The 25566-nt window shown below is 37.5% G+C and overlaps 1 protein-coding gene and 1 long non-coding RNA gene across 2 annotated transcripts in view; one reads left to right on the forward strand and one right to left on the reverse strand.

Annotated features, from left to right (window-relative positions):
• On the reverse strand, positions 1-23895 carry CYP1D1 (cytochrome P450 family 1 subfamily D member 1). The gene is given in 7 exon segments (XM_007969498.3): positions 1-370; positions 3009-3095; positions 6039-6159; positions 6240-6329; positions 17029-17152; positions 19013-19851; positions 23438-23895. Coding segments are annotated over 6 exon segments (1614 nt in total). The 5' UTR covers positions 19835-19851; positions 23438-23895.
• LOC140712919 (uncharacterized) overlaps positions 1-25566 on the forward strand; it is an 84480-nt gene that overhangs the window by 24265 nt on the left and 34649 nt on the right. The window lies entirely within an intron of this gene.

Consider the following 25566-nt stretch of genomic DNA (forward strand, 5'->3'; position numbering starts at 1 on the left):
CTAGTGAAGTAAATGCAAATCATCTATTTTTCTGAATTGAGTAAGGAACCCTCCCCTCAGTCTGAGAATCTAAGCAGATGAACTCCCTGAGGAGCGGAGTTCTGCTTGAAGTTGATATGGTTTTGGCCTCATGACTAACCCGTATGTAGGAGTCAGGTCTAGTTTGGCTCTGGGGCATTTTTTCAGCTTGAGCTGCTGCATAACAGCAGTGATGAAAATGAATATCTCATTGCGTGCAACATCTTCTCCCAGACACTTCCGGATGCCCATTCCAAATATCAAAACTTTCTCGACGAGGCTTTTATTCAGTTCTCTGTTTTCGTTCAGAAATCTGTCAGGTCTAAATAAGCTAGGATTATCCCAAATAGTTCTGCATAAAAGAGACAAAAACAACACGTAAAAAGAAATTATTTTCTCATTTTTGCTATTGTTGGCAACTTTTCCACAATAATTTTATTTTGCATGAACTACTTTAAGTTCAGAATATTCCTTATAAATTATATATAGAGAAAGGAGGTATATATAAATGAAGTATATATACACCTATATGTATAAGTACTTATGGAGACATGTGATTATATATAATATGAATATGTCACTTTTTCCTTTAATATTTGACAAATCTAGTTATGATAAAGATTTAGTACAATTATACCTAATTTTCACTGAAATGACTACCAATTCATTAGTGAATAAAATACTTGAAAATCTATTTCATCAATTTTTCTGAATTAAATAAGAAACCCTCCACTCAGTCTGAGAATCTAAGCAGATGAACTACCTGAGGAGTGAAGTTCTGCTTGGAGTTAGGATGGTTTTGGCTTCATGGCTAACCCATACACAGGAGCCAGTTCTAGCTCGGCTCTCCTGCAAGCTAACTTCAAGGTATGGGTTAGCCATGAATTTAATTATTTTCAATGAAGAATTCCATAAAATTCTCATAAGAATATTCCAAAATGGTGACATAAATAAAAAGTAATACATATTCAATATATTTTGCTTTAAGCAGAATGAATAAGGATGATGAGACTGGGCCACATCTCTCACTCTGGTAAAAAACATGTTTAGGAAATGGCCTTTGTACAACAATACAGAGAGGATCTGGGTCTCCAGAAAGCAGCTCTAATTGAGGGATTGCCCACAGTTCCCAAATCACTGTGTACCTGATTCTTTCTTCTATCTCTATCTTTTGTTACACGCACCATATTTGGCTTATTTATGACGACCAATGCTAGCATGTTTTCTGTAGGCCTAAACCGTATATCAGGGACCCACCTGGCTTTACAAAGAACTGGCCCTCTTTGTGTGTAGATGTCATCATCTCTCTAGAAGGAAAAACTGGTTTCTGTCTGTACCAGAGGCCACAGACCTAGAGATTAGTTCTCTCCACAGTCCTCCAACACATTTTGGGTTTCTCTCATAATCTTTTAAAAATAATTCATTGTTGCTAACATTTAAAAATCAGATTTCACATGAAAATGTGCATTTCCAAGTTCTCTTTTATAATCGTAAAAGCTGACAATATTGGGACAATGTCCTGCTTGCCAACAATTCACTGAGCTGAGTTAAATGTGGCAGATGACCTCCCCTCTTCACAATGCTTCACCAAGTGCAATTCACTTATTTTTGGTATTTTTTATTGCTCAACAGGTGCTTGAGTTTGTGACCTATGCTTTAGATTAATTAAATATGAAGAATTTTCCCATAGTATCAAGTCTTAAATTACATACTCATTCAGCTTAAACAAGTGCCTCCATACAAATGGTATTTCTTTAGTAGCACCCATGTTAACTCAGTTTGTTTGCACATTACTCAATACTCTTTATAATCACCAGTTCTTAGGATATTATTAATAGAATACTTTGGATTATACTAAGAAAGAATAAATGTCATTAAATATACATTTGCAGTATTTCTTCTTATAATGGTTTTAAAATGCCTAGGTGTGGAGAATGGAAGTGTCAATCTCTGTGACAGTAAGTGTTGCAGTGGGACAGCATATGCATTGTCTTCTACCACCTTTCTGTTTACAGAGATTGTGAAGCTGCCATTAGGTACACAGGATAATCACTTCCCTCTCTAACAGCTTGCAGCCTGAAACATCAGTCAGATGAGATCTTGGGTGAAGAGAAAAGACTGTGTAACCTATTTACTGTCTGCTGAGTGCATAAGAATGCAGTCTCTGCCAGTTACTGGAGACATAAGCCCTGACCATGACAGGAAGCGCTTGGTTTCCATTATATAAAATTTACACATTTGGATTTGAGTCCTACCTCTGCCACCTTCTGAACATGCGACCTTAGGCAACGTATGTAACCTGGCTGAGGGTTTGTTTATCTGTAAAATGGAGATTGTGATAGCACCAATGCATCGTGATCAATTATCAATAATAATTGAGGCTCAGGAAAAATACTGCAAGGTTTTGTGCCTTGCCCACAGTAGGAGTCTATAAATATTAGGTGTAATCATCATTCTCACCACCACCACCACCATCACCACTGTGATTATCCTCACTTTCACTGCATTAGATACTCTCATCTCAGCCCTCTCTTTCATAGCTGATATGGATGAACTTCTAACTTTATTTTATTCAACAAATATTTATTGTGTGCCAACTATGTGAGGTGCTGGGGTAGAGGAACAAGTAAACAAACAAAAAAAGAAAAAAAAAATCCCTGCTTGGTGGCTTACATTGCAGTGGGGGATTTCAGACTCCATTTCAATGTACTATACATGACCATGCAAAGTCCTCGGCCCAAATCTCTCCTAATGAGCTCATTTTTGAAATTGGATTTACCCTATATTGAATTTTTCCTCAATTTGTGTCAATATATCACCATTTGCATTATAGATGAGGAGAGAAACTGAGGAGAAAAACTTTCCAATATCTTTCAAGAGAAACAGGAGTGAAGGTTGGCTAAGAAGACTGTAAATCTTTTCCAGATTAATAAACAGTAAACAACCAAGCCAGAAGCAGATTTATCCAAAGATTAATTTTGGTGACTTACTCATCGTGGTTTACTTGATACATGTTAATAAAGGTGCATGTTTTCCTGGGAATGAAATAGCCATTCAGAGTGGTGTCCGCTGTAGTACTAAGAAAGCAAAAAACAGCATTACAGCATATCCTGTCAGTTCAAATTACCCATCTCTAAACTGCCACCTGCAACTCACAGACTATTTTTATTTATGTCTTCTTTTACTATAATAATATATCTTTATACATCTTCATTCTTTCATTAATTAAAACAATTTCCACTTCTTGTCAAATTAGTAATTTATTTTTCTTGCATGTGTTAAGCACATTGTGCACTTAATATATTCAAAGCACTTCTATGAGCTACACATTTCCATAGAAAATTATCTCAATATTTCTGTGACAGAGCTGACCATAAGCAGACAGATCAAATTTACATCAGGAAACGATTAAGAGAATTATTCAGTACTTCTGTGTGCTCACTGTGTTTGTGTCTATTATTAATAAATTAGAAAGACAATGTTACACCTTTTAGTACTGGGTAGAAGGAACAATGGAATTGAAGCAAGGAAATCTGAACTTTGAATGCTGCCCTCAGTGGGATATTGGGCAAATTATCTATTCTGTGACTCCATTTCCTAGCTATGAAATGAAGCTGTTGGTTGTGTTGGATGGTCTCTAAGTTGCCTCTAAAGCAAATATTCTATTTTTCTAGTCTGATACTCAATCTCCTTCCTGAAACCTGTTTGCCTTTCCCCTTTATGCCTCTATAATTATTCATGGATTGGATTCAATCATTTTATGTTTCCCTGTGGCACTCCCTACCTCGCTAACCTACTCTCACACTTACTTCCCCAAGAGAAACGGAAACATTTCAATTTGATGAGTTTGAGAGAAGGCATTGTCTCGCTACTTCTGGGTTCTCTCTTCAGATTAGCTAATTTGTAATGGAGATACATCTCATCTACAATCGGAAATAGGCTGAGCTTAGAGGGTTAGATTTTGTCTGTCCACAGGAGACCTGAAAGTGTTCAACCTAGCCAGAGACTGAGTAGAGAAGTATGTCAGTTTCGAGGTCTACTTGATCTAGTTCTAAGCCACATTGTGAAAACTAGCTCTGATTATTTAAAAAGCTAATAATGTAATTTCTATTTTACCTGTGTCTATTTTGTGGCTGGTACTGAGCTTTGGCAAATAATATGAATGTTATTTATTGAGTTGCTCAAAATCCAACAAGGGGGAAGACCATACAAGCAATAGACTCGCTTTTTGGAAGGGTTACCTTTTCTCATGCATAGCCACTTGCCTATCTCAATACATCCCGGTCCACACTCCCTCTGTGGATTCAGCTGCTCAGATTCTACTCACAGAAGTTACATGCTTCTATTTTATGGAAACCTGGTATGTAAAATTTTATTTCATTGGTATTAAAATATAAGAGTGAATTATAAAGTTTCTCTTTCTCCTTTTATGTCCCTTAAATTTCATGTGCGTATGTGGTTTTCCACACAACTTTTAAGAAATGCACATGCAATAAATATTTATTAGGATATGGTTTGGTCTTTCCTGTGTGTTTTTGTATGTGTGTAAATATGTTATATGTAATAGCAAACTTTTGCTGCTTTTACTTAAGTTTATTTCATTTAGTTTGTTTAAATTTATTTTATCATATTTTGTGCCTTTTCATTTTAAATGGAAAACAACAAACGTCCAAGTGTAATACAATAGATCAGTCCTGAACAATATAAGTAAGATAGCTCTTTTGTGTGCACAGAATTCCTGGTTCATATCACTCTGCTTTCGTTAGCCAAGGCAGTAGTTCTTTTAATTTCACATTTTAATGTATTTCCTTACTTTTAATAATACAATGAATATCTATGTCGTAATACATATTTCTCCTTATCACTTAGACCCTCAGATGAGTTTACAGGGCCCTAATTAGATGACCACTTTCATTCCAAATAATGCCTATAAACTTGGCAGAGCCTCTCTGTTCCTGGGTACTTAGCAGAAGTGTGGATAATACTCTTATGAAGCACCTAATAAAAGTTATTAGGACAGAAGAGTTGCTTTTAAATAGGTAGGACTTTTTAATTTCTTTAAAAACTTACGCTAAAATGAAATTTGCTTTAACTGAGAGAGGATCTGACATAGCAGCTAGAAAACAAAATGGATCACTGTGAAAAAATAGCCACTGCGTGTGAATAAAGAGAGCAAACAAGGGGCAAAATACAGGGAATTGTCACTTGCTGTCTGGCCTTGACTCTGCTCAGCTGGCGGTCTTGCCCTTTGGGACACTTAGCTAAGGACACTGCATGCTGTCACACCAATTACTAAACGATTACATCAGTTTCCTGGGAAGAGAGATATTCCCACTCCTTCACTATTTAAAAGGAGAGGGAAGAACAAACACTGAGAATTCCAGGTTTGTTTGTTTTTTTTAATAATTTTTAATTGTTTGGAATAAAAACAGAACAAACTACTGGAAGTTTGGTTCCCCACAGATGTATTTAATGAAGCTATCTACCTAATCTATGCTGGCATACATTTGTGTGCTGGAGATTCTGGAATAAGATTCAGTAAAGTTTCAAGTATCTGCAAATGAAAACTCTGTTTAATCTCCTTGTGACAGCATTAGCTTCCTTAGTTTACTGTCCAGCAAAATTCTAGGCGACTAAAAACAAATCCACACCAGAAAGAAGCTAATTCTGCTCCTCAGATGAAATTAAGCAAGTTTGCATGACTTTTCGTAGCCAAATACATATTATGGTTGGATTATCTGTTGTTTGGACTTTCCATATCTTTCTGACACTGTGATTAGTGCACATAAAATAAAAGTTAATGACAAGATAGTTTAGTAATGAAAAATGTTCACAAAATATGCTTGTGTTGAACACAAAAATTTTATTATAGTGTTTAAAAATAAACTAAGATTTAAAGTAATATTAAAACAATAATACAATGTACATTTTAAAGTACTTAAAGTATTCCAATGTCTAAGATTCTTCAATGCCTCCACCCCACCACTAGTGGCTGTTTTAAAGGAGAATTATATGCTTACCAATGTGGAATAGTAAATGGAAGAAAAGAGGCATGTCTGAATACTTCACTTATGAAAGCTTCTGTGTATGGCAAAATTTTCCTGTCTTCAAATCTGGGTGGTTTCAGCCCAATGTTTCCATCTTTAGAGAAAATTATTTTTTGATTTAATAAGAAAAATGATAATTGTAAGAACTGTATTTTTCATTTGAAAGCATATTACCAATTTCTTCTTGAATTTTGGCTTGAATTTCTGGATAGTGTATCAAATAAAGAAAACTCCAATATAGACATGTTGATACTGTTTCAAACCCTAAAAAAGAACCAAGAGACCAAGTGTCATGGAAAAAAGCATAGTTAAATCAGTTTGCTCACTTTATTTCCTATTTGACTGCTAAGAACTAGCAGAAAGAAATCTAAAGAAATTAGATTAAGAATGTAGAAGTCAAATAAAGAATAAGAATTAACAGAAAGAAATCTAGCCAAAAAACAATAGAATCACTATAAAATTATTATTAAGTTTAATTTCAAACTGTAGTGGTAACTTCTCACCCATTAGGATATTGCAAAATGGTGTGGCTACTATAGAAAACAGTATGGAAGTTTAAGTTTAAAAAATTAAAAATAGTATTTATATATTATCTAGCAATCCTACTTCTGGGTTACATATCCAAAAACAATTTAAAGCAAGATCTGTAAGCTACATTTGCACATTCATGGTCATTGCAGCATTATACACAATAGCTAAGAGGTAGAGGCAACCCAAATGTCCATTGACGGATGAATAGATAAAGAAACTGTGATGTATACATTGTGGAATATTATGTAGTCTTAAGAAAGTAGATTCTGTCACATGCCACCACATGAATAAACCTTGAGGACATTAGACTCAGTGAAATAAGGTAATCACAAGAGGACAAATACTATATGACTTCACTCACAAGAGGTTTCTAAAGTAGTCAAAATCATAGAAACAAAGCCTAAAGGAAATTGTCAAGGGCAAGAAAGGATAGGGGAAATTAGTGTTTAATGGGCACAGGATTTCAGTTTTGCAAGATGAAGAAGTTCTAGAGATCAGTTGCACAACCATGTGAATATGCTCAATAGTAGTAAACTATATCACTTAAAAATGTTGTATATTTGTGAACATGACTAAAAATAAATTAAAATTTTAAAAATATGTATGTACTATTTACAAGACTCGTGAAAACATAGGAAGCATTGTATTACATAATAAACACCATTGATGCAGATAATAATAATGGCTATTATTTGTAATAAAAATTAGAAGTTGAGGGGGCGGAGCAAGATGGCCGAATAGGAACAGCTCCAGTCTCCAGCTCCCAGCGCGAGCGACACAGAAGACAGGTGATTTCTGCATTATAAATTGAGGTACTGGGTTCATCTCACCGGGGAGTGCCGGACAATTGGTGCTGGTCAGCTGTTGCAGCCCGACCAGCAACAGCTGAAGCAGGGTGAGGCATCGCCTCACCTGGGAAGCACAAGGGGGAAGGGAATCCCTTTTCCTAGCCTGGGGAACAGAGACACACCTGGAAAATCGGGTAACTTCCACCCCAATACTGCGCTTTAAGCAAACAGGCACACCAGGAGATTATATCCCACACCTGGCCGGAGGGTCCCACACCCACGGAGCCTTCCTCATTGCTAGCACAGCAGTCTGTGATCTAACTGCAAGGCAGCAGCGAGGCTGGGGGAGGGGCGCCCACCATTGCTGAGGCTTAAGTAGGTAAACAAAGCCCTGGGAAGCTCGAACTGGGTGGAGCTCACAGCAGCTCAAGGAGGCCTGCCAGTCTCTGTAGACTCCACCTCTGGGAACAGGGCACAGCTAAACAACAACAACAACAACAACAACAACAAAAAGCAGCAGAAACCTCTGCAGACGCAAGCAACTCTGACAGCTTTGAAGAGAGCAGTGGATCTCCCAACACGGAGGTTGAGATCTGAGAACGGACAGACTGCCTGCTCAAGTGGGTCCCTGACCCCTGAGTAGCCTAACTGGGAGACATCCTCCACTAGGGGCAGACCGACACCCCACACCTCACATGGTGGAGTGCACCCCTGAGAGGAAACTTCCAAAGCAAGAATCAGACAGGTACACTCGCTGTTCAGCAGTATTCTATCTTCTGCAGCCTCTGCTGCTGACACCCAGGCAAATAGGGTCTGGAGTGGACCTCAAGCAATCTCCAACAGACCTACAGCTGAGTCCTGACTGTTAGAAGGAAAACTAACAAACAGGAAGGACGCCCACACCAAAACCCCATCAGTACGTCATCATCATCAAAGACCAGAGGCAGATAAAACCACAAAGATGGGGAGAAAGCAGGGCAGAAAAGCTGGAAATTCAAAAAATAAGAGCACATCTCCCCCTCCAAAGGAACGCAGCTCATCGCCAGCAACGGATCAAAGCTGGACGGAGAATGATTTTGACGAGATGAGAGAAGAAGTCTTCAGTCCATCAAACTTCTCAGAGCTAAAGGAGGAATTACGTACCCAGCGCAAAGAAACTAAAAAGCTTGAAAAAAGAGTGGAAAAATTGATACCCAGAATAATTAATGCAGAGAAGGCCATAAACGAATGGACAGAGATGAAAACCATGACATGAGAAATAAGTGACAAATGCACAAGCTTCAGTAACTGACTTGATCAACTGGAAGAAGGAGTATCAGCGATTGAGGATCAAATGAATGAAATGAAGTGAGAAGAGAAACCTAAAGAAAAAAGAAGAAAAAGAAATGAACAAAGCCTGCAAGAAGTATGGGATTATGTAAAAAGACCAAATCTACGTCTGATTGGGGTGCCTGAAAGTGAGGGGGAAAATGGAACCAAGTTGGAAAACACTCTTCAGGATATCAACCAAGAGAACTTCCCCAACCTAGTAGGGCAGGCCAACATTCAAATTCAGGAAATACAGAGAACGCCACAAAGATACTCCTCGAGAAGAGCAACTCCAAGACACATAATTGCCAGATTCACCAAAGTTGAAATGAAGGAAAAAATCTTAAGGGCAGCCAGAGAGAAAGGTCGGGTTACACACAAAGGGAAGCCCATCAGACTAACAGCACATCTCTCGGCAGAAACTCTACAAGCCAGAAGAGAGTGGGGGCCAATATTCAACATTCTTAAAGAAAAGAATTTTCAACCCAGAATTTCATATCCAGCCAAACTAAGTTTCATAAGTGAAGGAGAAATAAAATCCTTTACAGATAAGCAAACGCTTAGAGATTTTGTCACCACCAGGCCTGCCTTACAAGAGACCCTGAAGGAAGCACTAAACATGGAAAGGAACAACCGGTACCAGCCATTGCAAAAACATGCCAAAATGTAAAGACCATCGAGGCTAGGAAGAAACTACATCAACTAACAAGCAAAATAACCAGTTAATATCATAATGGCAGGATCAAGTTCACACATAACAATATTAACCTTAAATGTAAATGGACTAAATGCTCCAATTAAAAGACACAGACTGGCAAATTGGATAAAGAGTCAAGACCCATCAGTCTGCTGTATTCAGGAGACCCATCTCACATACACAGACATACATAGGCTCAAAATAAAGGGATGGAGGAAGATTTACCAAGCAAATGGAGAACAAAAAAAAGCAGGGGTTGCAATACTAGTCTCTGATAAAACAGACTTTAAACCATCAAAGATCAAAAGAGACAAAGAAGGCCATTACATAATGGTAAAAGGATCAATTCAACAGGAAGAGCTAACTATCCTAAATATATATGTGCCCAATACAGGAGCACCCAGATTCATAAAGCAAGTCCTTAGAGACTTACAAAGAGACTTAGACTCCCATACAATAATAATGGGAGACTTCAACATCCCACTGTCAACATTAGACAGATCAACGAGACAGAAAGTTAACAAGGATATCCAGGAATTGAACTCATCTCTGCAGCAAGCAAACCTAATAGACATCTACAGAACTCTCCACCCCAAATCAACAGAATATACATTCTTCTCAGCACCACATCACACTTATTCCAAAATTGACCACATAATTGGAAGTAAAGCACTCCTCAGCAAATGTACAAGAACAGAAATTATAACAAACAGTCTCTCAGACCACAGTGCAATCAAACGAGAACTCAGGACTAAGAAACTCAATCAAAACCGCTCAACTACATGGAAACTGAATAACCTGCTCCTGAATGACTACTGGATAAATAACGAAATGAAGGCAGAAATAAATATGTTCTTTGAAACCAATGAGAACAAAGATACAACATACCAGAATCTCTGGGACACATTTAAAGCAGTGTGTAGAGGGAAATTTATAGCACTAAATGCCCACAAGAGAAAGCTGGAAAGATCTAAAATTGACACTCTAACATCACAATTAAAAGAACTAGAGAAGCAAGAGCAAACACATTCAAAAGCTAACAGAAGGCAAGAAATAACTAAGATCAGAGCAGAACTGAAGGAGATAGAGACACAAAAAACCTTCCAAAAAATCAATGAATCCAGGAGTTGGTTTTTTGAAAAGATCGACAAAATTGATAGACCGCTAGCAAGACTAATAAAGAAGAAAAGAGAGAAGAATCAAATAGATGCAATAAAAACTGATAAAGGGGATATCACCACTGGCCCCACAGAAATACAAACTACCATCAGAGAATACTATAAACACCTCTATGCAAATAAACTAGAAAATCTAGAAGAAATGGATAATTTCCTGGACACTTACACTCTCACAAGACTAAACCAGGAAGAAGCTGAATCCCTGAATAGACCAATAGCAGGCTTTGAAATTGAGGCAATAATTAATAGCCTACCAACCAAAAAAAGTCCAGGACCAGATGGATTCACAGCTGAATTCTACCAGAGGTACAAGGAGGAGCTGGTACCATTCCTTCTGAAACTATTCCAATCAACAGAAAAAGAGGGAATCCTCCCTAAGTCATTTTATGAGGCCAACATCATCCTGATACCAAAGCCTGCCAGAGACACAACAAAAAAAGAGAATTTTAGACCAATATCCCTGATGAACATCGATGCAAAAATCGTCAATAAAATACTGGCAAACGGATCCAGCAGCACATCAAAAAGTTTATCCACCATGATCAAGTGGGCTTCATCCCTGGGATGCAAGGCTGGTTCAACATACGCAAATCAATAAACATAATCCAGCATATAAACAGAACCAAAGTCAAAAACCACATGATTATCTCAATAGATGCAGAAAAGGCCTTTAACAAAATTCAACAGCCCTTCATGCTAAAAACTCCATAAATTCGGTTTTGATGGAACATATCTCAAAATCATAAGAGCTATTTATGACAAACCCACAGCCAATATCATACTGAATGGGCAAAAACTGGAAAAATTCCCTTTGAAAACTGGCACAAGACAGGGATGCCCTCTCTCACCACTCCTATTCAACATAGTGTTGGAAGTTCTGGCTAGGGCAATCAGGCAAGAGAAAGAGATCAAGGGTATTCAGTTAGGAAAAGAAGAAGTCAAATTGTCCCTGTTGGCAGATGACATGATTGTATATTTAGAAAACTCCATTGTCTCAGCCCAAAATCTCCTTAAGCTGATAAGCAACTTCAGCAAAGTCTCAGGATACAAAATTAATGTGCAAAAATCACAAGCATTCTTATACACCAGTAACAGACAAACAGAGAGCCAAATCATGAATGAACTTCCATTCACAATTGCTTCAAAGAGAATAAAATACCGAGGAACCCAACTTACAAGGGATGTAAAGGACCTCTTCAAGGAGAACTACAAACCACTGCTCAGTGAAACAAAAGAGGAGATAAACAAATGGAAGAACATACCATGCTCATGGATAGGAAGAATCAATATCGTGAAAATGGCCATACTGCCCAAGGTAATTTATAGATTCAATGCCATCCCCATCAAGCTACCAATGAGTTTCTTCACAGAATCGGAAAAAACTGCTTTAAAGTTCATATGGAACCAAAAAAGAGCCCGCATCTCCAAGACAATCCTAAGTCAAAAGAACAAAGCTGGAGGCATCACGCTACCTGACTTCAAACTATACTACAAGGCTACAGTAACCAAAACAGCATGGTACTGGTACCAAAACAGAGATACAGACCAATGGAACAGAACAGAGTCCTCAGAAATAATACCACACATCTACAGCCATCTGATCTTTGATAAACATGAGAAAAACAAGAAATGGGGAAAGGATTCCCTATTTAATAAATGGTGCTGGGATAATTGGCTAGCCATAAGTAGAAAGCTGAAACTGGATCCTTTCCTTACTCCTTATACGAAAATTAATTCAAGATGGATTAGAGACTTAAATGTTAGACCTAATACCATAAAAACCCTAGAAGAAAACCTAGGTAATACCATTCAGGCCATAGGCATGTGCAAAGACTTCATGTCTAAAACACCAAAAGCAACGGCAACAAAAGGCAAAATTGACAAATGGGATCTAATTAAACTAAAGAGTTTCTGCACAGCAAAAGAAACTACCATCAGAGTGAACAGGCAACCTACAGAATGGGAGAAAATTTTTGCAATCTACTCATCAGACAAAGGGCTAATATCCAGAACCTACAAAGAACTCAAACAAATTTACAAGAAAAAAACAAACAACCCCATCAAAAAGTGGGCAAAGGATATGAATAGACATTTCTCAAAAGAGGACATTCATACAGCCAACAGACACATGAAAAAAATGCTCATCATCACTGGCCATCGGAGAAATGCAAATCAAAACCACAATGAGACACCATCTCACACCAGTTAGAATGGCAATCATTAAAAAGTCAGGAAACAACAGATGCTGGAGAGGATGTGGAGAAATAGGAACACTTTTACACTGTTGGTGGGACTGTAAACTAGTTCAACCATTGTGGAAAACAGTATGGCGATTCCTCAAGGATGTAGAACTAGAAGTACCATATGACCCAGCCATCCCATTACTGGGTATATACCCAAAGGATTATAAATCATGCTGCTATAAAGACACATGCACATGTATGTTTATTGCAGCACTATTCACAATAGCAAAGACTTGGAATCAACCCAAATGTCCATCAGTGACAGACTGGATTAAGAAAATGCAGCACATATACACCATGGAATACTATGCAGCCATAAAAAAGGATGAGTTTGTGTCCTGTGTAGGGACATGGATGCAGCTGGAAACCATCATTCTCAGCAAACTATCGCAAGAACAGAAAACCAAACACTGCATGTTCTCACTCATAGGTGGGAACTGAACAATGAGATCACTTGGACTCAGGAAGGGGAACATTACACACCGGGGCCTATCACGGGGAGGGGGGAGGGGGGAGGGATTGCATTGGGAGTTATACCTGATGTGAATGACGAGTTGATGGGTGCTGACGAGTTGATGGGTGCAGCACACCAACATGGCACAAGTATACATATGTAACAAACCTGCACATTATGCACATGTACCCTAGAACTTAAACTATAATAAAAAAATAAAATAAAATAAGAAGTTATTGAGTACTTATTCTGATCCAAGAGTGTGTGCTCTCTCTCTCTCTCTCTGTGTATGTGTGTGTATACATACACTATATAACATAATTTATGATACATTGACACACATATATAACATATTTTATAAATTATAATATAGATAAGCAATGTATAACTAACTATGTTAATTTTACTGAGCCTCAAAGACATTATGGGTTTTGCCCAAGGTGAATGAACTCATAAAAGGCAGAGCCAATACTTAAACTTGGACATCATATGAGCACATAATGAAGGGTTGACCAGATTCAATTTATTTGAATAAGTTTTAATGTATATTTTATAGTTTCGATTTCACTCTTTAAACAGAGCATCTTTCTTTTTGAGATTATCCATACTTCAGCTAAATGGTTTCATTACTGAAAATAAAAGCAAAGAACCCCGTATGCCAAACTTCATCTTTTTTCAAGGGCTACTTTATGATTACTACATCGAAGAATGTACTCAATCAGTTCTTGAAACCTAAAACTCAGAAATGCCACATTAAAAAGCTCTTCTAGACTGTTTTAATTGTAAATTTGCCTCTATGATGACCTAATTCTAAAAGTAATGTTATTTGTGTTTTCTACTCAAATCTTATAAAACCATTAGCAAAAAATGAGTTTTTAAATCAATATATTTAATTTCTGGATTTTCCTGATGATGATGACAACACAGGTAATGGTGAATATGTTTACCAAACATTGACCGCTTAAATGCATTGTCATCTGAGATGAGGGCCACAATTAGCGTCACATTAAAAATGAGAAACTTGCATCATAGAAATGGTAAAATATTTTACATGGGTCACACAAGAGACAAAGGTAGTTGTTTTATAAATAACTTGCAACACAATATGCACAATAAGTATACCCAGGTATAGCTGCAGAACAGAGTTAGTACCTTTCCAAACTTCACTTCTTAAGCTTGTTTTCACATCTGTTGAACATGGCAGTCTCTCATAGTGAGCCAGTGGCTTCTTCAGTTCTTAACTCAGAAAATTTTTAATATGACTTCATACTGTAATAATTTAATGTAAAAGTAAACTGTTCAAATAAAGTTACTGACCATGATGTCTACAGCAGAGTACAGTGTAGTGTGAAAATTTGGACTTCTATGTGGAATATATCAACTCTATTCTCTAGCATAAAGAACTTTATTCTCTAAAATAAAGAACATGCCATGAATAGTACATGCAAAACACTGCTCTCACTCACGGTAGAGCCATGGACCTTATATCCAAGATCTTTAACTATCTGTATGAATATCAGGATCTATATTTTGATTATCATAAATTTCGCTTTTTATATCAAGGCTTAAGCAACCAGCAGTTAAGTTATCTATCTTGGTAGATTATTGAAACATTGAGGGTAAAATCAATGATTTTTGGGAAAACCTTACTATACCCAAAGAAGAAACTAAATTATTTCCACAATCAATTTCAAAAGTTAAATATGGAAATATAAATCTTAATAATATAGTAGATATAATGGAACAGAGTGCTTGCAAATTTTATCCACTAAAATATATGGTTTACAGCTCACTGATTTATTCTAATAAAATATTTTATTACATCTCACTAGTGAGGTAGCAGGTACCTGTGGAAGCTTATGGTTTTATTAATTTTCATTATTTCTCTATTTACATTAAAATATACACTCCATGAGATACGTTTATTTAGCAAATAAATGTTTTATGTAGTAATCCATTCTACTGAATACTGTTTTGTACACATTTTATCCAAACCATTTTTTAACTGTGTTGTACATGTCAGATGGTTTTATTCTCCATCCTAGACATTTTTGTCATCTGCCATAATTTTATATTTGCTGATTACTTGATAATCTTGGAAGTATTACATATTTCTGAAATATATTCAGATATTATTTCACTGAATCAAGATCAAAATAAATTATAATTAAACAGGAGGAATAAGTTCAAGAGATCTATTGCAGTCTGATGACAATAGTTAATGATTATATATTGTGTTCTTAAAAAATGCTGAGACTGGATTTTAAGTGTTCTCACCACAAAAATGATGACTACGTGAGGTAATGCATATTTTAGTTAGCTAGATTTAGCCATTTCACAATGTATACATACTTTAAAACATCATGTTGCATATTATAAATACATACAATTTTATGTGCCAATTTAAAAATAAACAAATAAGAAAATAAAACTCACTTGATGTATTTATCACATCCACACACACCCAGTCTTTAGTACTCACTAATGTTCAGGCATTTTAAAATGTTCTGACAAATACTCATATTTGTACATAGCATTATTTAGATGGTCAGAAGAAAATACAAAGTACAGCCTGGTCACATTTTTATGATGAATAATCAGATGAAATAATCCATCAAATTGAAGTCATGATTAAAATAATAAATACACACACACACACAGGGGGCTCGTGCATTTGCATGAGAAAAAATAATAGAAATCAAAACAAATGCCTCTATTTGCAGAGAGAATTCATGATCACAAATGCATAGATCCTAGAAACAAGTGAACTCAATTACCAATAAATATAGTATAAAGAAGAAAAATATATTGGAAGAGTATTCCACATAAAATGAAACTGCTAAAACATTTATAATATTTTGTATTTTCTTATACTGAGAATTGGCTTCCTGCAGTTTAGCATCTTAGAGGAACTCTAACAAATGTGAACGATAAAAATGACTTTTAAAGAAAACTATAAAATTTAAGAATGAGAGTAATATGGTAGCAGTACAAATTGGTACAATCTTTGTGAAATGAATTTAGCAGTGTGTATCAAAACTCAATCATTCTTTCATTAGTTGACCCAGAAATTCTGCTTCTCAGCATAAGGTGGTATTTCAAAAGGAGGCAAAACTCATGTACAAGAGTGGTCATCTTAGCTTTAGCACAACATTCAATATCCGCATTTTCTGTGCAAGCCAGGAGGTGCAAACAGTTAGGGTATCCACATGAGATGGGTAAAATATGGGGGGTGCCAGACATCGAATATTACATGAACTTTAGAAGCAGCAAATTGGAAATGCACCTGACAATCATGGTTGGATTGTAAGAGAGTACAGAGCTTCGTGAGAAAAGTTAGAAACAGATTTAGATGTAAGTAGCAATTATATTTACAAAGTACATGATAATACAAAAAGCCTATTTTATGAGAATACACAAAATGAAAACAATAACACTTTAAATAGTTTCAGAATAAATGTCAATGGATTGGGTGAAGGGACTGGAAGTGAAAGTAATAAACAAGGACAGTCATTTCATGGACAATAATGTGAAGGCACCATTAACTGTGGGCAATGATTAACTCAAGTCTCTACTCCTGAGATCAAAATAAAGTTTTCTGAATGACATAAGAAGGTAGAATAACAAATTTATACGATGTGAGATCAACTAGATAAAATGGCCTATATAGGAAGAGCAAAGTCCTCTAAACTGTAAACAATAGATAACAACAAATTGCAGCTAATTTGTATGGGTCTTACATGTTGCTAAATTCTGTCACATACCAGCTCCAAAGAGGTCGTTCACAGTGCTTATGATTTCACTGTCATTCAAAATGTCTGTTTTGGTAGCAGCATATTTGTTGTGGCATACATTAATCAGAGCATCAGTAATGTCTCGGATATGATCCTGAGGAGACAAATCTTAGCATGACTACTCATCCCTGTCTATGTTTCATATCAATTTAAATCCCACGCAGGAAGAGCCATATCACCATATAACTTGAAGGGAACCCATTGAGTCTTGGAATATAAGGAATGTAAATAGATCATCTTAAACCTTGCAACCATTTTTGCTTAAAATTGGCAATGCTTAATCTTGATAGTGTGGAATAGAAAACCAAGTTACCAAATTCAATTTTCTCCTCAGAACTTCTTTCAATAAATAAAAAAGAGTTCCTGTCTCTATAAGCACAACTTGAAAATATAAACATTCTCCCTATAACTTATTACAGAGAAATTGCTTGGCAATGAATAGAAAATTTATTTATTTATTTATTTTATTTTTATTTTTGAGACACAGTCTCATTCTGTTGCCCAGGCTGGAGTGCAGTGGTGCCATCTCCACTCACTGCAACCTCCATCTCCTGGGTTCAAGTGATCTTCCTGCTTCAGCCTCCCGAGTAGCTGGGATTATAGGCACGCACCACTACACCTGGCTAATTTTTGTATTTTTAACAGAGATGGGGTTTCACCATGTTGGTCAGGCAGGTCTCAAACTCCTCTGCCCACTTCGACCTCCCAAAGTGCTGGGATTACAGGTATCAGCCACCGTACCTTGCCAATAAAAGGTTTTTAAATCTATTGGAAGGATTTTGTGTTCACTTCAGGCACCATGGAGAAAGAGATAGGGCTGGGGTATTTGAGAGAATGGGAATAAAAGTTTATACACCTTACAAATGCTGATACTTACTATACCTGATCTAGAATTCCCTTCTGGTACCTTGAAACAGATTGTCTTCTGCCTCTTCTTTTTCATTGGAAGGAACTTAACTACTTACACCTCTTCATTTGCTTAATGATCCCACCTCTTCATGTTTTATTTCTTTGTTGATGACTTCATCTCAGCAAATTGCCCTTGTGAACTAGGATTCTTCCTAGTACATACATATTTCAAGACAGAAATTTATTCTTCTGCCGACCATCAAAGTGGGCCCCAAATAATTTAATAGCCTCAAAAGAAAGGTCCACTCTGCCACCTGCAGAAACTTAATACATGTGTTGTCATCTTGAAATTCATGTCTGTATAACAAAGAAACTCAAGAAGAAAATGAAGGTAATTTGAAAGCTTCCTATAGAATATCCTTTATATTATTCAAAAATACTATCTGACAAAAATATGCTAATATTTGTGATACCTGTAAATCTGAGATCATGGTGACAGATATGAAATTGGAGAGGTGAAATTATTGCTTTGTTTCTTCAAGGAACTCACTTTTTCTTCATCATTTATCAGGCAATTACTTAGTTTTATCACAATATTCAATATCTGCACTTTCTATGCAAGCCAGGAGTTGCAAACAATCAGGGTATCCACATGAGATGGGTGAAATATATGGAGCTGGGGGGTCACGTCGTGAAATATTAAACAACCTTTAGAAGCAGCAAGTTGGAAATACATCAGAGAACCATAGTTGGATTTTAAAAGTATAAGCCTTCATGAAAAAAAGTTAGAAACAGATTTAGATTAAATAACAATTATATTTATGTTCATAATACAAGCATATGCCTTACCCACACACTGAGAAAATTTATGTTTCTGGGGAAATTTTTTAAGGATTAAAGAATTCAGAATTTTTCTTAGGGTTTTATGAGAACTGAGTAATGCTGTCATGTAATCTCACTGTCTGGACCTCAAATTTACTAATAGCTTGGGTACAGGTCATTGTGGCAAAATGTAGTGAAAAGAACCCATGATATTCAAAGCATTTCACCATTATCTTTTGTTTCTCACCAAAGCCCTTGTCCCGGTATAAGATTAAATCCTTACCTTATCATATGTAGCAAGATGATCTTGTACGTGTAGTGCAATAAACCCATTCAGGGCCCGATAAAACTCCCGAGGAGCGTTTATAATCTGCAGTGGAAGGTAGCGGAGACATGGTATGAAATCGGCAGGGTTAGCGGCACTGGAGGCCTTGAGTAAGTCGTCATTCGTTTTAACTATCTTAAGAAATTCCTCATCACTGTGATCATATCTCTTGCCAAAGCAAAGGGCACAGACAACGTTGGCCACCGCACAGGTGATCGCGTTTCTGGGGTCAAAGCCACCATTCTTGGAAGACAACTCCACAAAGACTGTCACCAGCTCAGAAACTTCCTCAGTGACATGCTCCTCCAGTAAGCAAGAGCAAGTGGAGGATTTTGCTTCTGCGTTAGAAAGAGTTCGTAAGGCCTTAGAGGCAATTTTTTTATGCAGTTTCCAACTCTCTCCGTAATTCACTGAAAATGAAAGACTCTTTCCTTCTGCCAGGAAAGAGAATGTGTGCATGTTAGGTCTGCCTGCAAAATGCTCCCCATCCTTAAGTAGTACTTGTTTCACCATTTCCATTCCATTTACCACCAAGACAGGCACCATGCCAAGTTTGAGGAGAAAGACATCTCCATATTTCTTCCTCATCTCCATTAACGTAAGGTAAGGATGCTCTCCAAGCTGGAGAAGATTCCCTATGATGGGGAAGGACCAAGGGCCAGGAGGAGACGGCTGCTTTCTGCCCTTGCTCCTGAGAGCTCTCACAAAAACAAAAACCATCACCAAAATGATGAGAGAAGTGGTCACCTCTCCAGGAGTGACTGCCAGGTTGAGAATCATTTCCAGGAATATATCACCTAAAACAGAAAAATGTCTATTTTATTTGTGTAGTGTTAGACATAGACTAAGTAGCCTCTCTTCCTTTAAACCTTTAGGGGGAAAGTACAGACTTTTTGAGATTAGTTGAAAGCCCTTTTTACCTGATGCACTGAGAGGGCAAAATCAAATTCTTGCAAAATGAATGGCACTTTTATCTTAATTTGACTCTTTTCACAGTTCTAACCACCAGACTGAAATTCTGTGAGGTGAGTCACTGACCATAGACAGAAGATGACGAAAGTCAATGGAGAAAGCAGTCTGGTGACTTGGAAAAGGAATGAAGCTCCAGCAGCTGACTTTATACTCATTCACAGGACTTCAGTGCCTCCACTTAACCTCAGTGAATCCCAGTTTTCTCCTCTAACTATCCTGCCTCACAGATTTAGTCACATTATTTCAGTAAATGTTTACCACACCCCCTAATATCAAGCACTAAGAATACAAAACAAAAATTTACAGACTAATGAGGAAACTAGGTAAATAAAAATAAGATTAGAAAGTGGAAAGTGCTATAAGAGAATTGGATGCAGAGTAGTTTGTCATTGTTTGTGGATCAAATCAGATTATTATTTTTTAAAAAGTACTTGGGGCCAGGTGCAGTGGCTCACACCTGTAATCCCAGAACTTTGGAAGGCCAAAGCGGGTGGATCGCTTGAGGTCAGCAGTTCAAGACCAGCCTGACCAACATGGTGAAACCTAGTTTCTCCTAAAAATATAAAAATTAGCCGGGCATGGTGGTGCATGCCTGTAATCCCAGCTACTCAGGAGGCCAAGGCAGGAGAATGACTTGAACCCGGGAGGTGGAGCTTGCAGTGAGCAGAGATCACACCATTGCACTCCAGCCTGGGCGACAGAGCGAAACTCTGTCTCAAGAGAGAGAGAGAAAAAAAAGTACTCGGTGAATTACAAGCCATTTAATGGATATCTAATTGGTTATTTGCCTCCTCCCTCTGTTCTTGGACTTCCCAGGCTGTTTATTAGGGTGACTTTCTCAATTCTTTCTGCTCTATGACCATGGGTGGTTAATCCAAGAATGGGCCACTAGCCCAGGATCAATCCTCCATAGGAATAGGGAAGGGGACTGTGAAAGATCATCCTTTCTCTGGGCAGCTAGATCTATAAAATCTAAGTTCCGAAGATATGATTTGTTGGTCTTTCATTCATCAGGTGGACCTAAGAAAGCACGTTGGAAAGATGAATGAAGTAGAAAGGAAAGAAAAGATAAAGACAGGCCTCACGATCTTACATTCACCATTTCTACCTTCAGGAGACCTAGGTACACTCTTGTCTCTAGGTTGAATTATTTCCCACTTAAACTAACTAGAACTGGTTTCTGTTACTTTTGACCAAGAGGATGCTAACCAAAATAATAATAATAATAATGCTTTATACACATGCAGAATATTTTTATTAACTATTGTATTTTATGGTAACTGTAGACAGAAGAAGAGGAAAGTTGATAGAGAAAGCAGCCTAGTGACTTAGAAAGGAAAATTTAGTATTTCCTCTCTCTTATAAAAAAACACAACTAAACTGTTCACACTTCTCAAATTACAGAGACAAAAAGCATTGATGGATATACTCATTGGCTAGTGTAAATGTCCAGCTCTCTTTGATTTTTGAGAAGACCAACACTTCGTTTCTTCTCAGCTTTAAAAATAATAAATTTTAATAAAAGGAAAGATTATTGTGCAAATAGCAATGAATTTGTCTTCCAGTTCAGATGAAAGTGACAGGGTGGTAAAAACCATTCCAATCTGTTCTCCTAGAAAAAGAACCTAGGGTCAAAGGTAGATTTATCTTAAAGCCCTTACTCAGCATAAATAGCTCCCACTGTTAACATTCAACAAAACACATTGTCATTCATGTGTCACCTTTCTTTTTCTTTTTTCTTTTTTTTTTTTTTTGGAGATGGAGTTTCGCTCTTGTCACCCAGGCTGGAGTACAATGGCACAATCTCGGCTCACTGCAAGCTCCACTCACTGCAACCTCCATCTGCCAGGTTCAAGCAATTCTCCTGCTTCAGCCTCCTGAGTAGCTAGGATTACAGGTGTACACCACCACGTCTGGCTAATTTATGTATTATTAGTAGAGACGGGATTTCACCATGTTGGCCAGGCTGGTCTTGAACTCCTGACCTCAGGTGATCCACCCGTCTTTGCCTCCCAAAGTGCTGGGATTACAGGCATGAGCCACTGTGCCGGGCCTTATTTCATCTTTCTAAACTTCATGGATAAAATGTGGCTAAGTACACCAATTTGCTTGGCATTATTTTTTAAGGGATAAATTTTGGAGTTAAAATTGAGAGATAAATATTTTTATGGGAAACAAAAAACCCTGAATATGCATTTAAACTTAGAAAAAAATATGCTGAGTACCTAATCAATGTAACATCCACAATTTGAAAAACTACTATTAATTGCAGTCTTACCAAGTGGCAGATATAGCAGTAAACAAAGCCTGCACTGTCTTTCAAAACTCACATCTCTGGGAGGTAATAAGTCATCCTGCTATGGGGAGACTTAGAGAGATAAAGTCATTTTTTCCCAGTTATTTCCAACCTTGAGCTTAATAACGAATCACCAATTATTTACATCTAGTGCTTTCCTAGGAGAAAATTCAATTTCTCTTGAGCGTACACAAAAAACTGCAGTTTCTACACCAACAAAAATCAGTTTCATTTCCAAAGCTGAGTAGTGAATAGGTGGGAGGTATGTATGGCTGGAAAAACACTGGACTCAGAAAGATTACTGTGTTTCCAGCCTGTCTCTTCCTCTATTTAGCTCTGGAATTTCTGTTAAATTACAATCTTTCTTTGCCTCAGTTTCCTCATCTGTAAAATGGTCATGTCAGAGCAGAAGAGTAGAAGATGTCTAAGGCTAGCTCCAAACTTCAATAATGAAAGCTAAAAGGAGAAAAAAGGCAGAAGCAAGTGTGATGTACATTGTCAACTGCCCAACAATACTATTTTTCCAGAGTCTCTGAAACAGTTAGCAGTTCATCAACAAATGTAAGTAACTGTGTGATTACCCTGGATTTTTTTTTTTTTTTCTTCTCAGCCTGGGCCCTTCTCATTTCTTTTACTAAATTCTGTTTGGCGATCTACCAGGCTCAGATGCTTTGCCAACTTTCTCAGCAACATTCTTGGAAAGCACTGAAGCACATTCTGTTCCTGGTGTTTTGAGGATAAATTCAGGCAGAGGACAGGGGATGTGAGGCTCCCTAAGGGTGCACTGCTACACCACTGAGGATTCAAAGTGAATTTTAAGCAATTTTTTTTAAAGCCTGATGAGAAAGACATACATAGGTTGAAGGTCTCTACAGTGATTCTGAAGTCTATACATACACATTAGATTTCCCTCAGGAGGTGTTAAACATAGCAGTGTCCACATGGACCAATTGCATCAAAATCTCTAGGGATGGATGCATTTTTCAAAAGCTTTTCAATGTGACTATGGGGCATTTCAAATTGAGGACCTTTTTTAGGGGAAAACTACTTGCCAGGATAATCATCCAACAGTTTTAACAAACCTCCTCAACCCAGTTACTGCTTGGAAGGCTCACCTGTGCCCAGAAATCTTGCGGGTCAGTGTGAGGAATCTGGTGCAGGAACCAGAAGACAGAGAAGGATTTTGGCAAAGCTGTGTGTGTCCTAAGAAACACCAACAGTCTTTTCCACAGCAGTAGCGGGCAGGGGCAGAATCTTGCCTGGAGGGAAAGGCCTGGTGAGAACACCCCTTTCTGGAAGACAGGGGAGGGGTGGACCTTTGACCTGTGTGGGGAGGAGTTTGGAGTTTGATCAAGGGCACTGGGAGCAGGAGAGAGGGGTGGAGAGGCTTTTGTGGCTAGGATTGGGTCTGGGAAGCTGGGAGATTCCACTGTGAGTGGAGTCAGAGGGAAGGCATTTGGAGCTAAGGCTTCTGTAGGAGGGAGTAGGATGGAAATTGATCTTTGAAGAAAGCAAGACAGAAGAAGGGAGATGGAAAGACGAAATCATTTTAAAATTGCTGGTGACAAATGAAGGTAGGATAGAAAGATGTATAACAAGGAACAGGGAGGGAGAAACAGGGAGGAGCTGTACAGAGAGGTTGCTGTGATGTTAGTTTTGAATTCCTTTTCTCCAAACTGGACTTTGGCACCAGGAAAATGCGCGCAGTTCTCTGAGTGGTCAGCAAGTGCAGGGACAGGAGGATCGATGAAACACAAAATAAAGGGATCGTAGGTCCACCTTCTCAGATAAGCTTGGTGGATTCATCGCGAGTCTTCACCAACCAGACAGACCTGTACTTCCACAACTAGAACAGTTAACTTCTGAGTGCAATATTGGTAGCTTTGGTTTGAGAAAATATTCCCATCTGCGCTAAGGCATTTTTGCCCAATCTGGATAAATGCCAGTTTTTCTACATAATGCAAGTTTTTCTGTGTAACTGGGTAAATGACCTGTGGTTTTTGGACCACCTTCTTGTCAGGGTGTCTGCAAATTATTACATAATAGACTTTTTTTAGCACTGAAGTTTTTGGTTTCCTAAATATTCTGAGTTTCAAGGTCAGATTTAATGAGAGTGCCAAGAATAATCAATGACAGTCAGTACTTTCTCGAAAAGGGGAGAAAGCCAGCCCCCAAGGGAAGGGCTCAACCTATATTCCCTCAACAGTAACTTTCAGGCCATGACCTACTGTGTTACTGTGGTGTCAGGTTCAAAAAAATATCATGGGTTTCTAAATAGCTAGACTTCAAAAGTCACACAACCAAAAAAATCTGACAGGAGCCTACAGACCACAGGAATTTTCTGACCCACTGGCAGATGTTTTGGTAATTGACATTTAATCATGTCATACTTAGCTACTGCTAAAAAAAAAAAAAAAAAAAAAAAGGTTTTACTTCTAATGTTTTTTCATGAAGTTTCTCCTTCTCTAATGTAACTAACTGCACATTGGATTAATGTATTAGGTAGCTCTATCAAATTATTTATGCAAGTACCCATTTTATAGACAGTTGATAGTAGCTGACTAATAATGTGCTATTTAAAAGGTCTGATGGAGAGGGTAATGAGAATTGCCTTGTATTCCCATTGGTTAAGAGGAAAATCCATTCCACGATAATAATTGTTACAGTTCGTGTTTATTGTGTGCTTACAAGGATAAGGCATTTTAAAGTCATTTGTATTTCAGTTATTTCTCATAGCCAACCTTTGAAAGGGGTTGCAATTATTTTTCTCATTTTACATATGATGAGCTCTGAGGCCCAGGGAACTTAAAAATTTGCTCAGGCTAACAGTGTGTGAGTGGTGGAAAAAAAGATTTAAAACCAAATATTTTAATATCTGTGCCCTTTGCCTTTGATTGTGCCACCTTCTAGTGGAGAATTCTTCAGCTGAAACCTGAAGCTTCTACTGTAAACAATAACCATCCTCACTGATGTGACTTCATATAAGAAATTGTCATATAAGATCCATCTAGCAGTACCTGCCTCAGAGCATAGTTAAAAGAATAAAAATTATTTGATCTCTGTAAAGCATTTAATATCTGGCACAATGATAATCATTCAAAAATAGTAGTTTTGTCCACAGAAGAGGAATATTCTATTTTTAGGGATTAGGTGGGCAGTACTTTAAGGAGAAGGTGATATTTAAAGTAAATTTAAAGTATTAATGCGAGCTTACTAGGTGAAGTTGGAATGAAGCAATGTAGTA

This window comes from Chlorocebus sabaeus, chromosome 12, assembly GCF_047675955.1.
Source record: "Chlorocebus sabaeus isolate Y175 chromosome 12, mChlSab1.0.hap1, whole genome shotgun sequence".
NCBI classification, from domain to species: domain Eukaryota; kingdom Metazoa; phylum Chordata; class Mammalia; order Primates; family Cercopithecidae; genus Chlorocebus; species Chlorocebus sabaeus.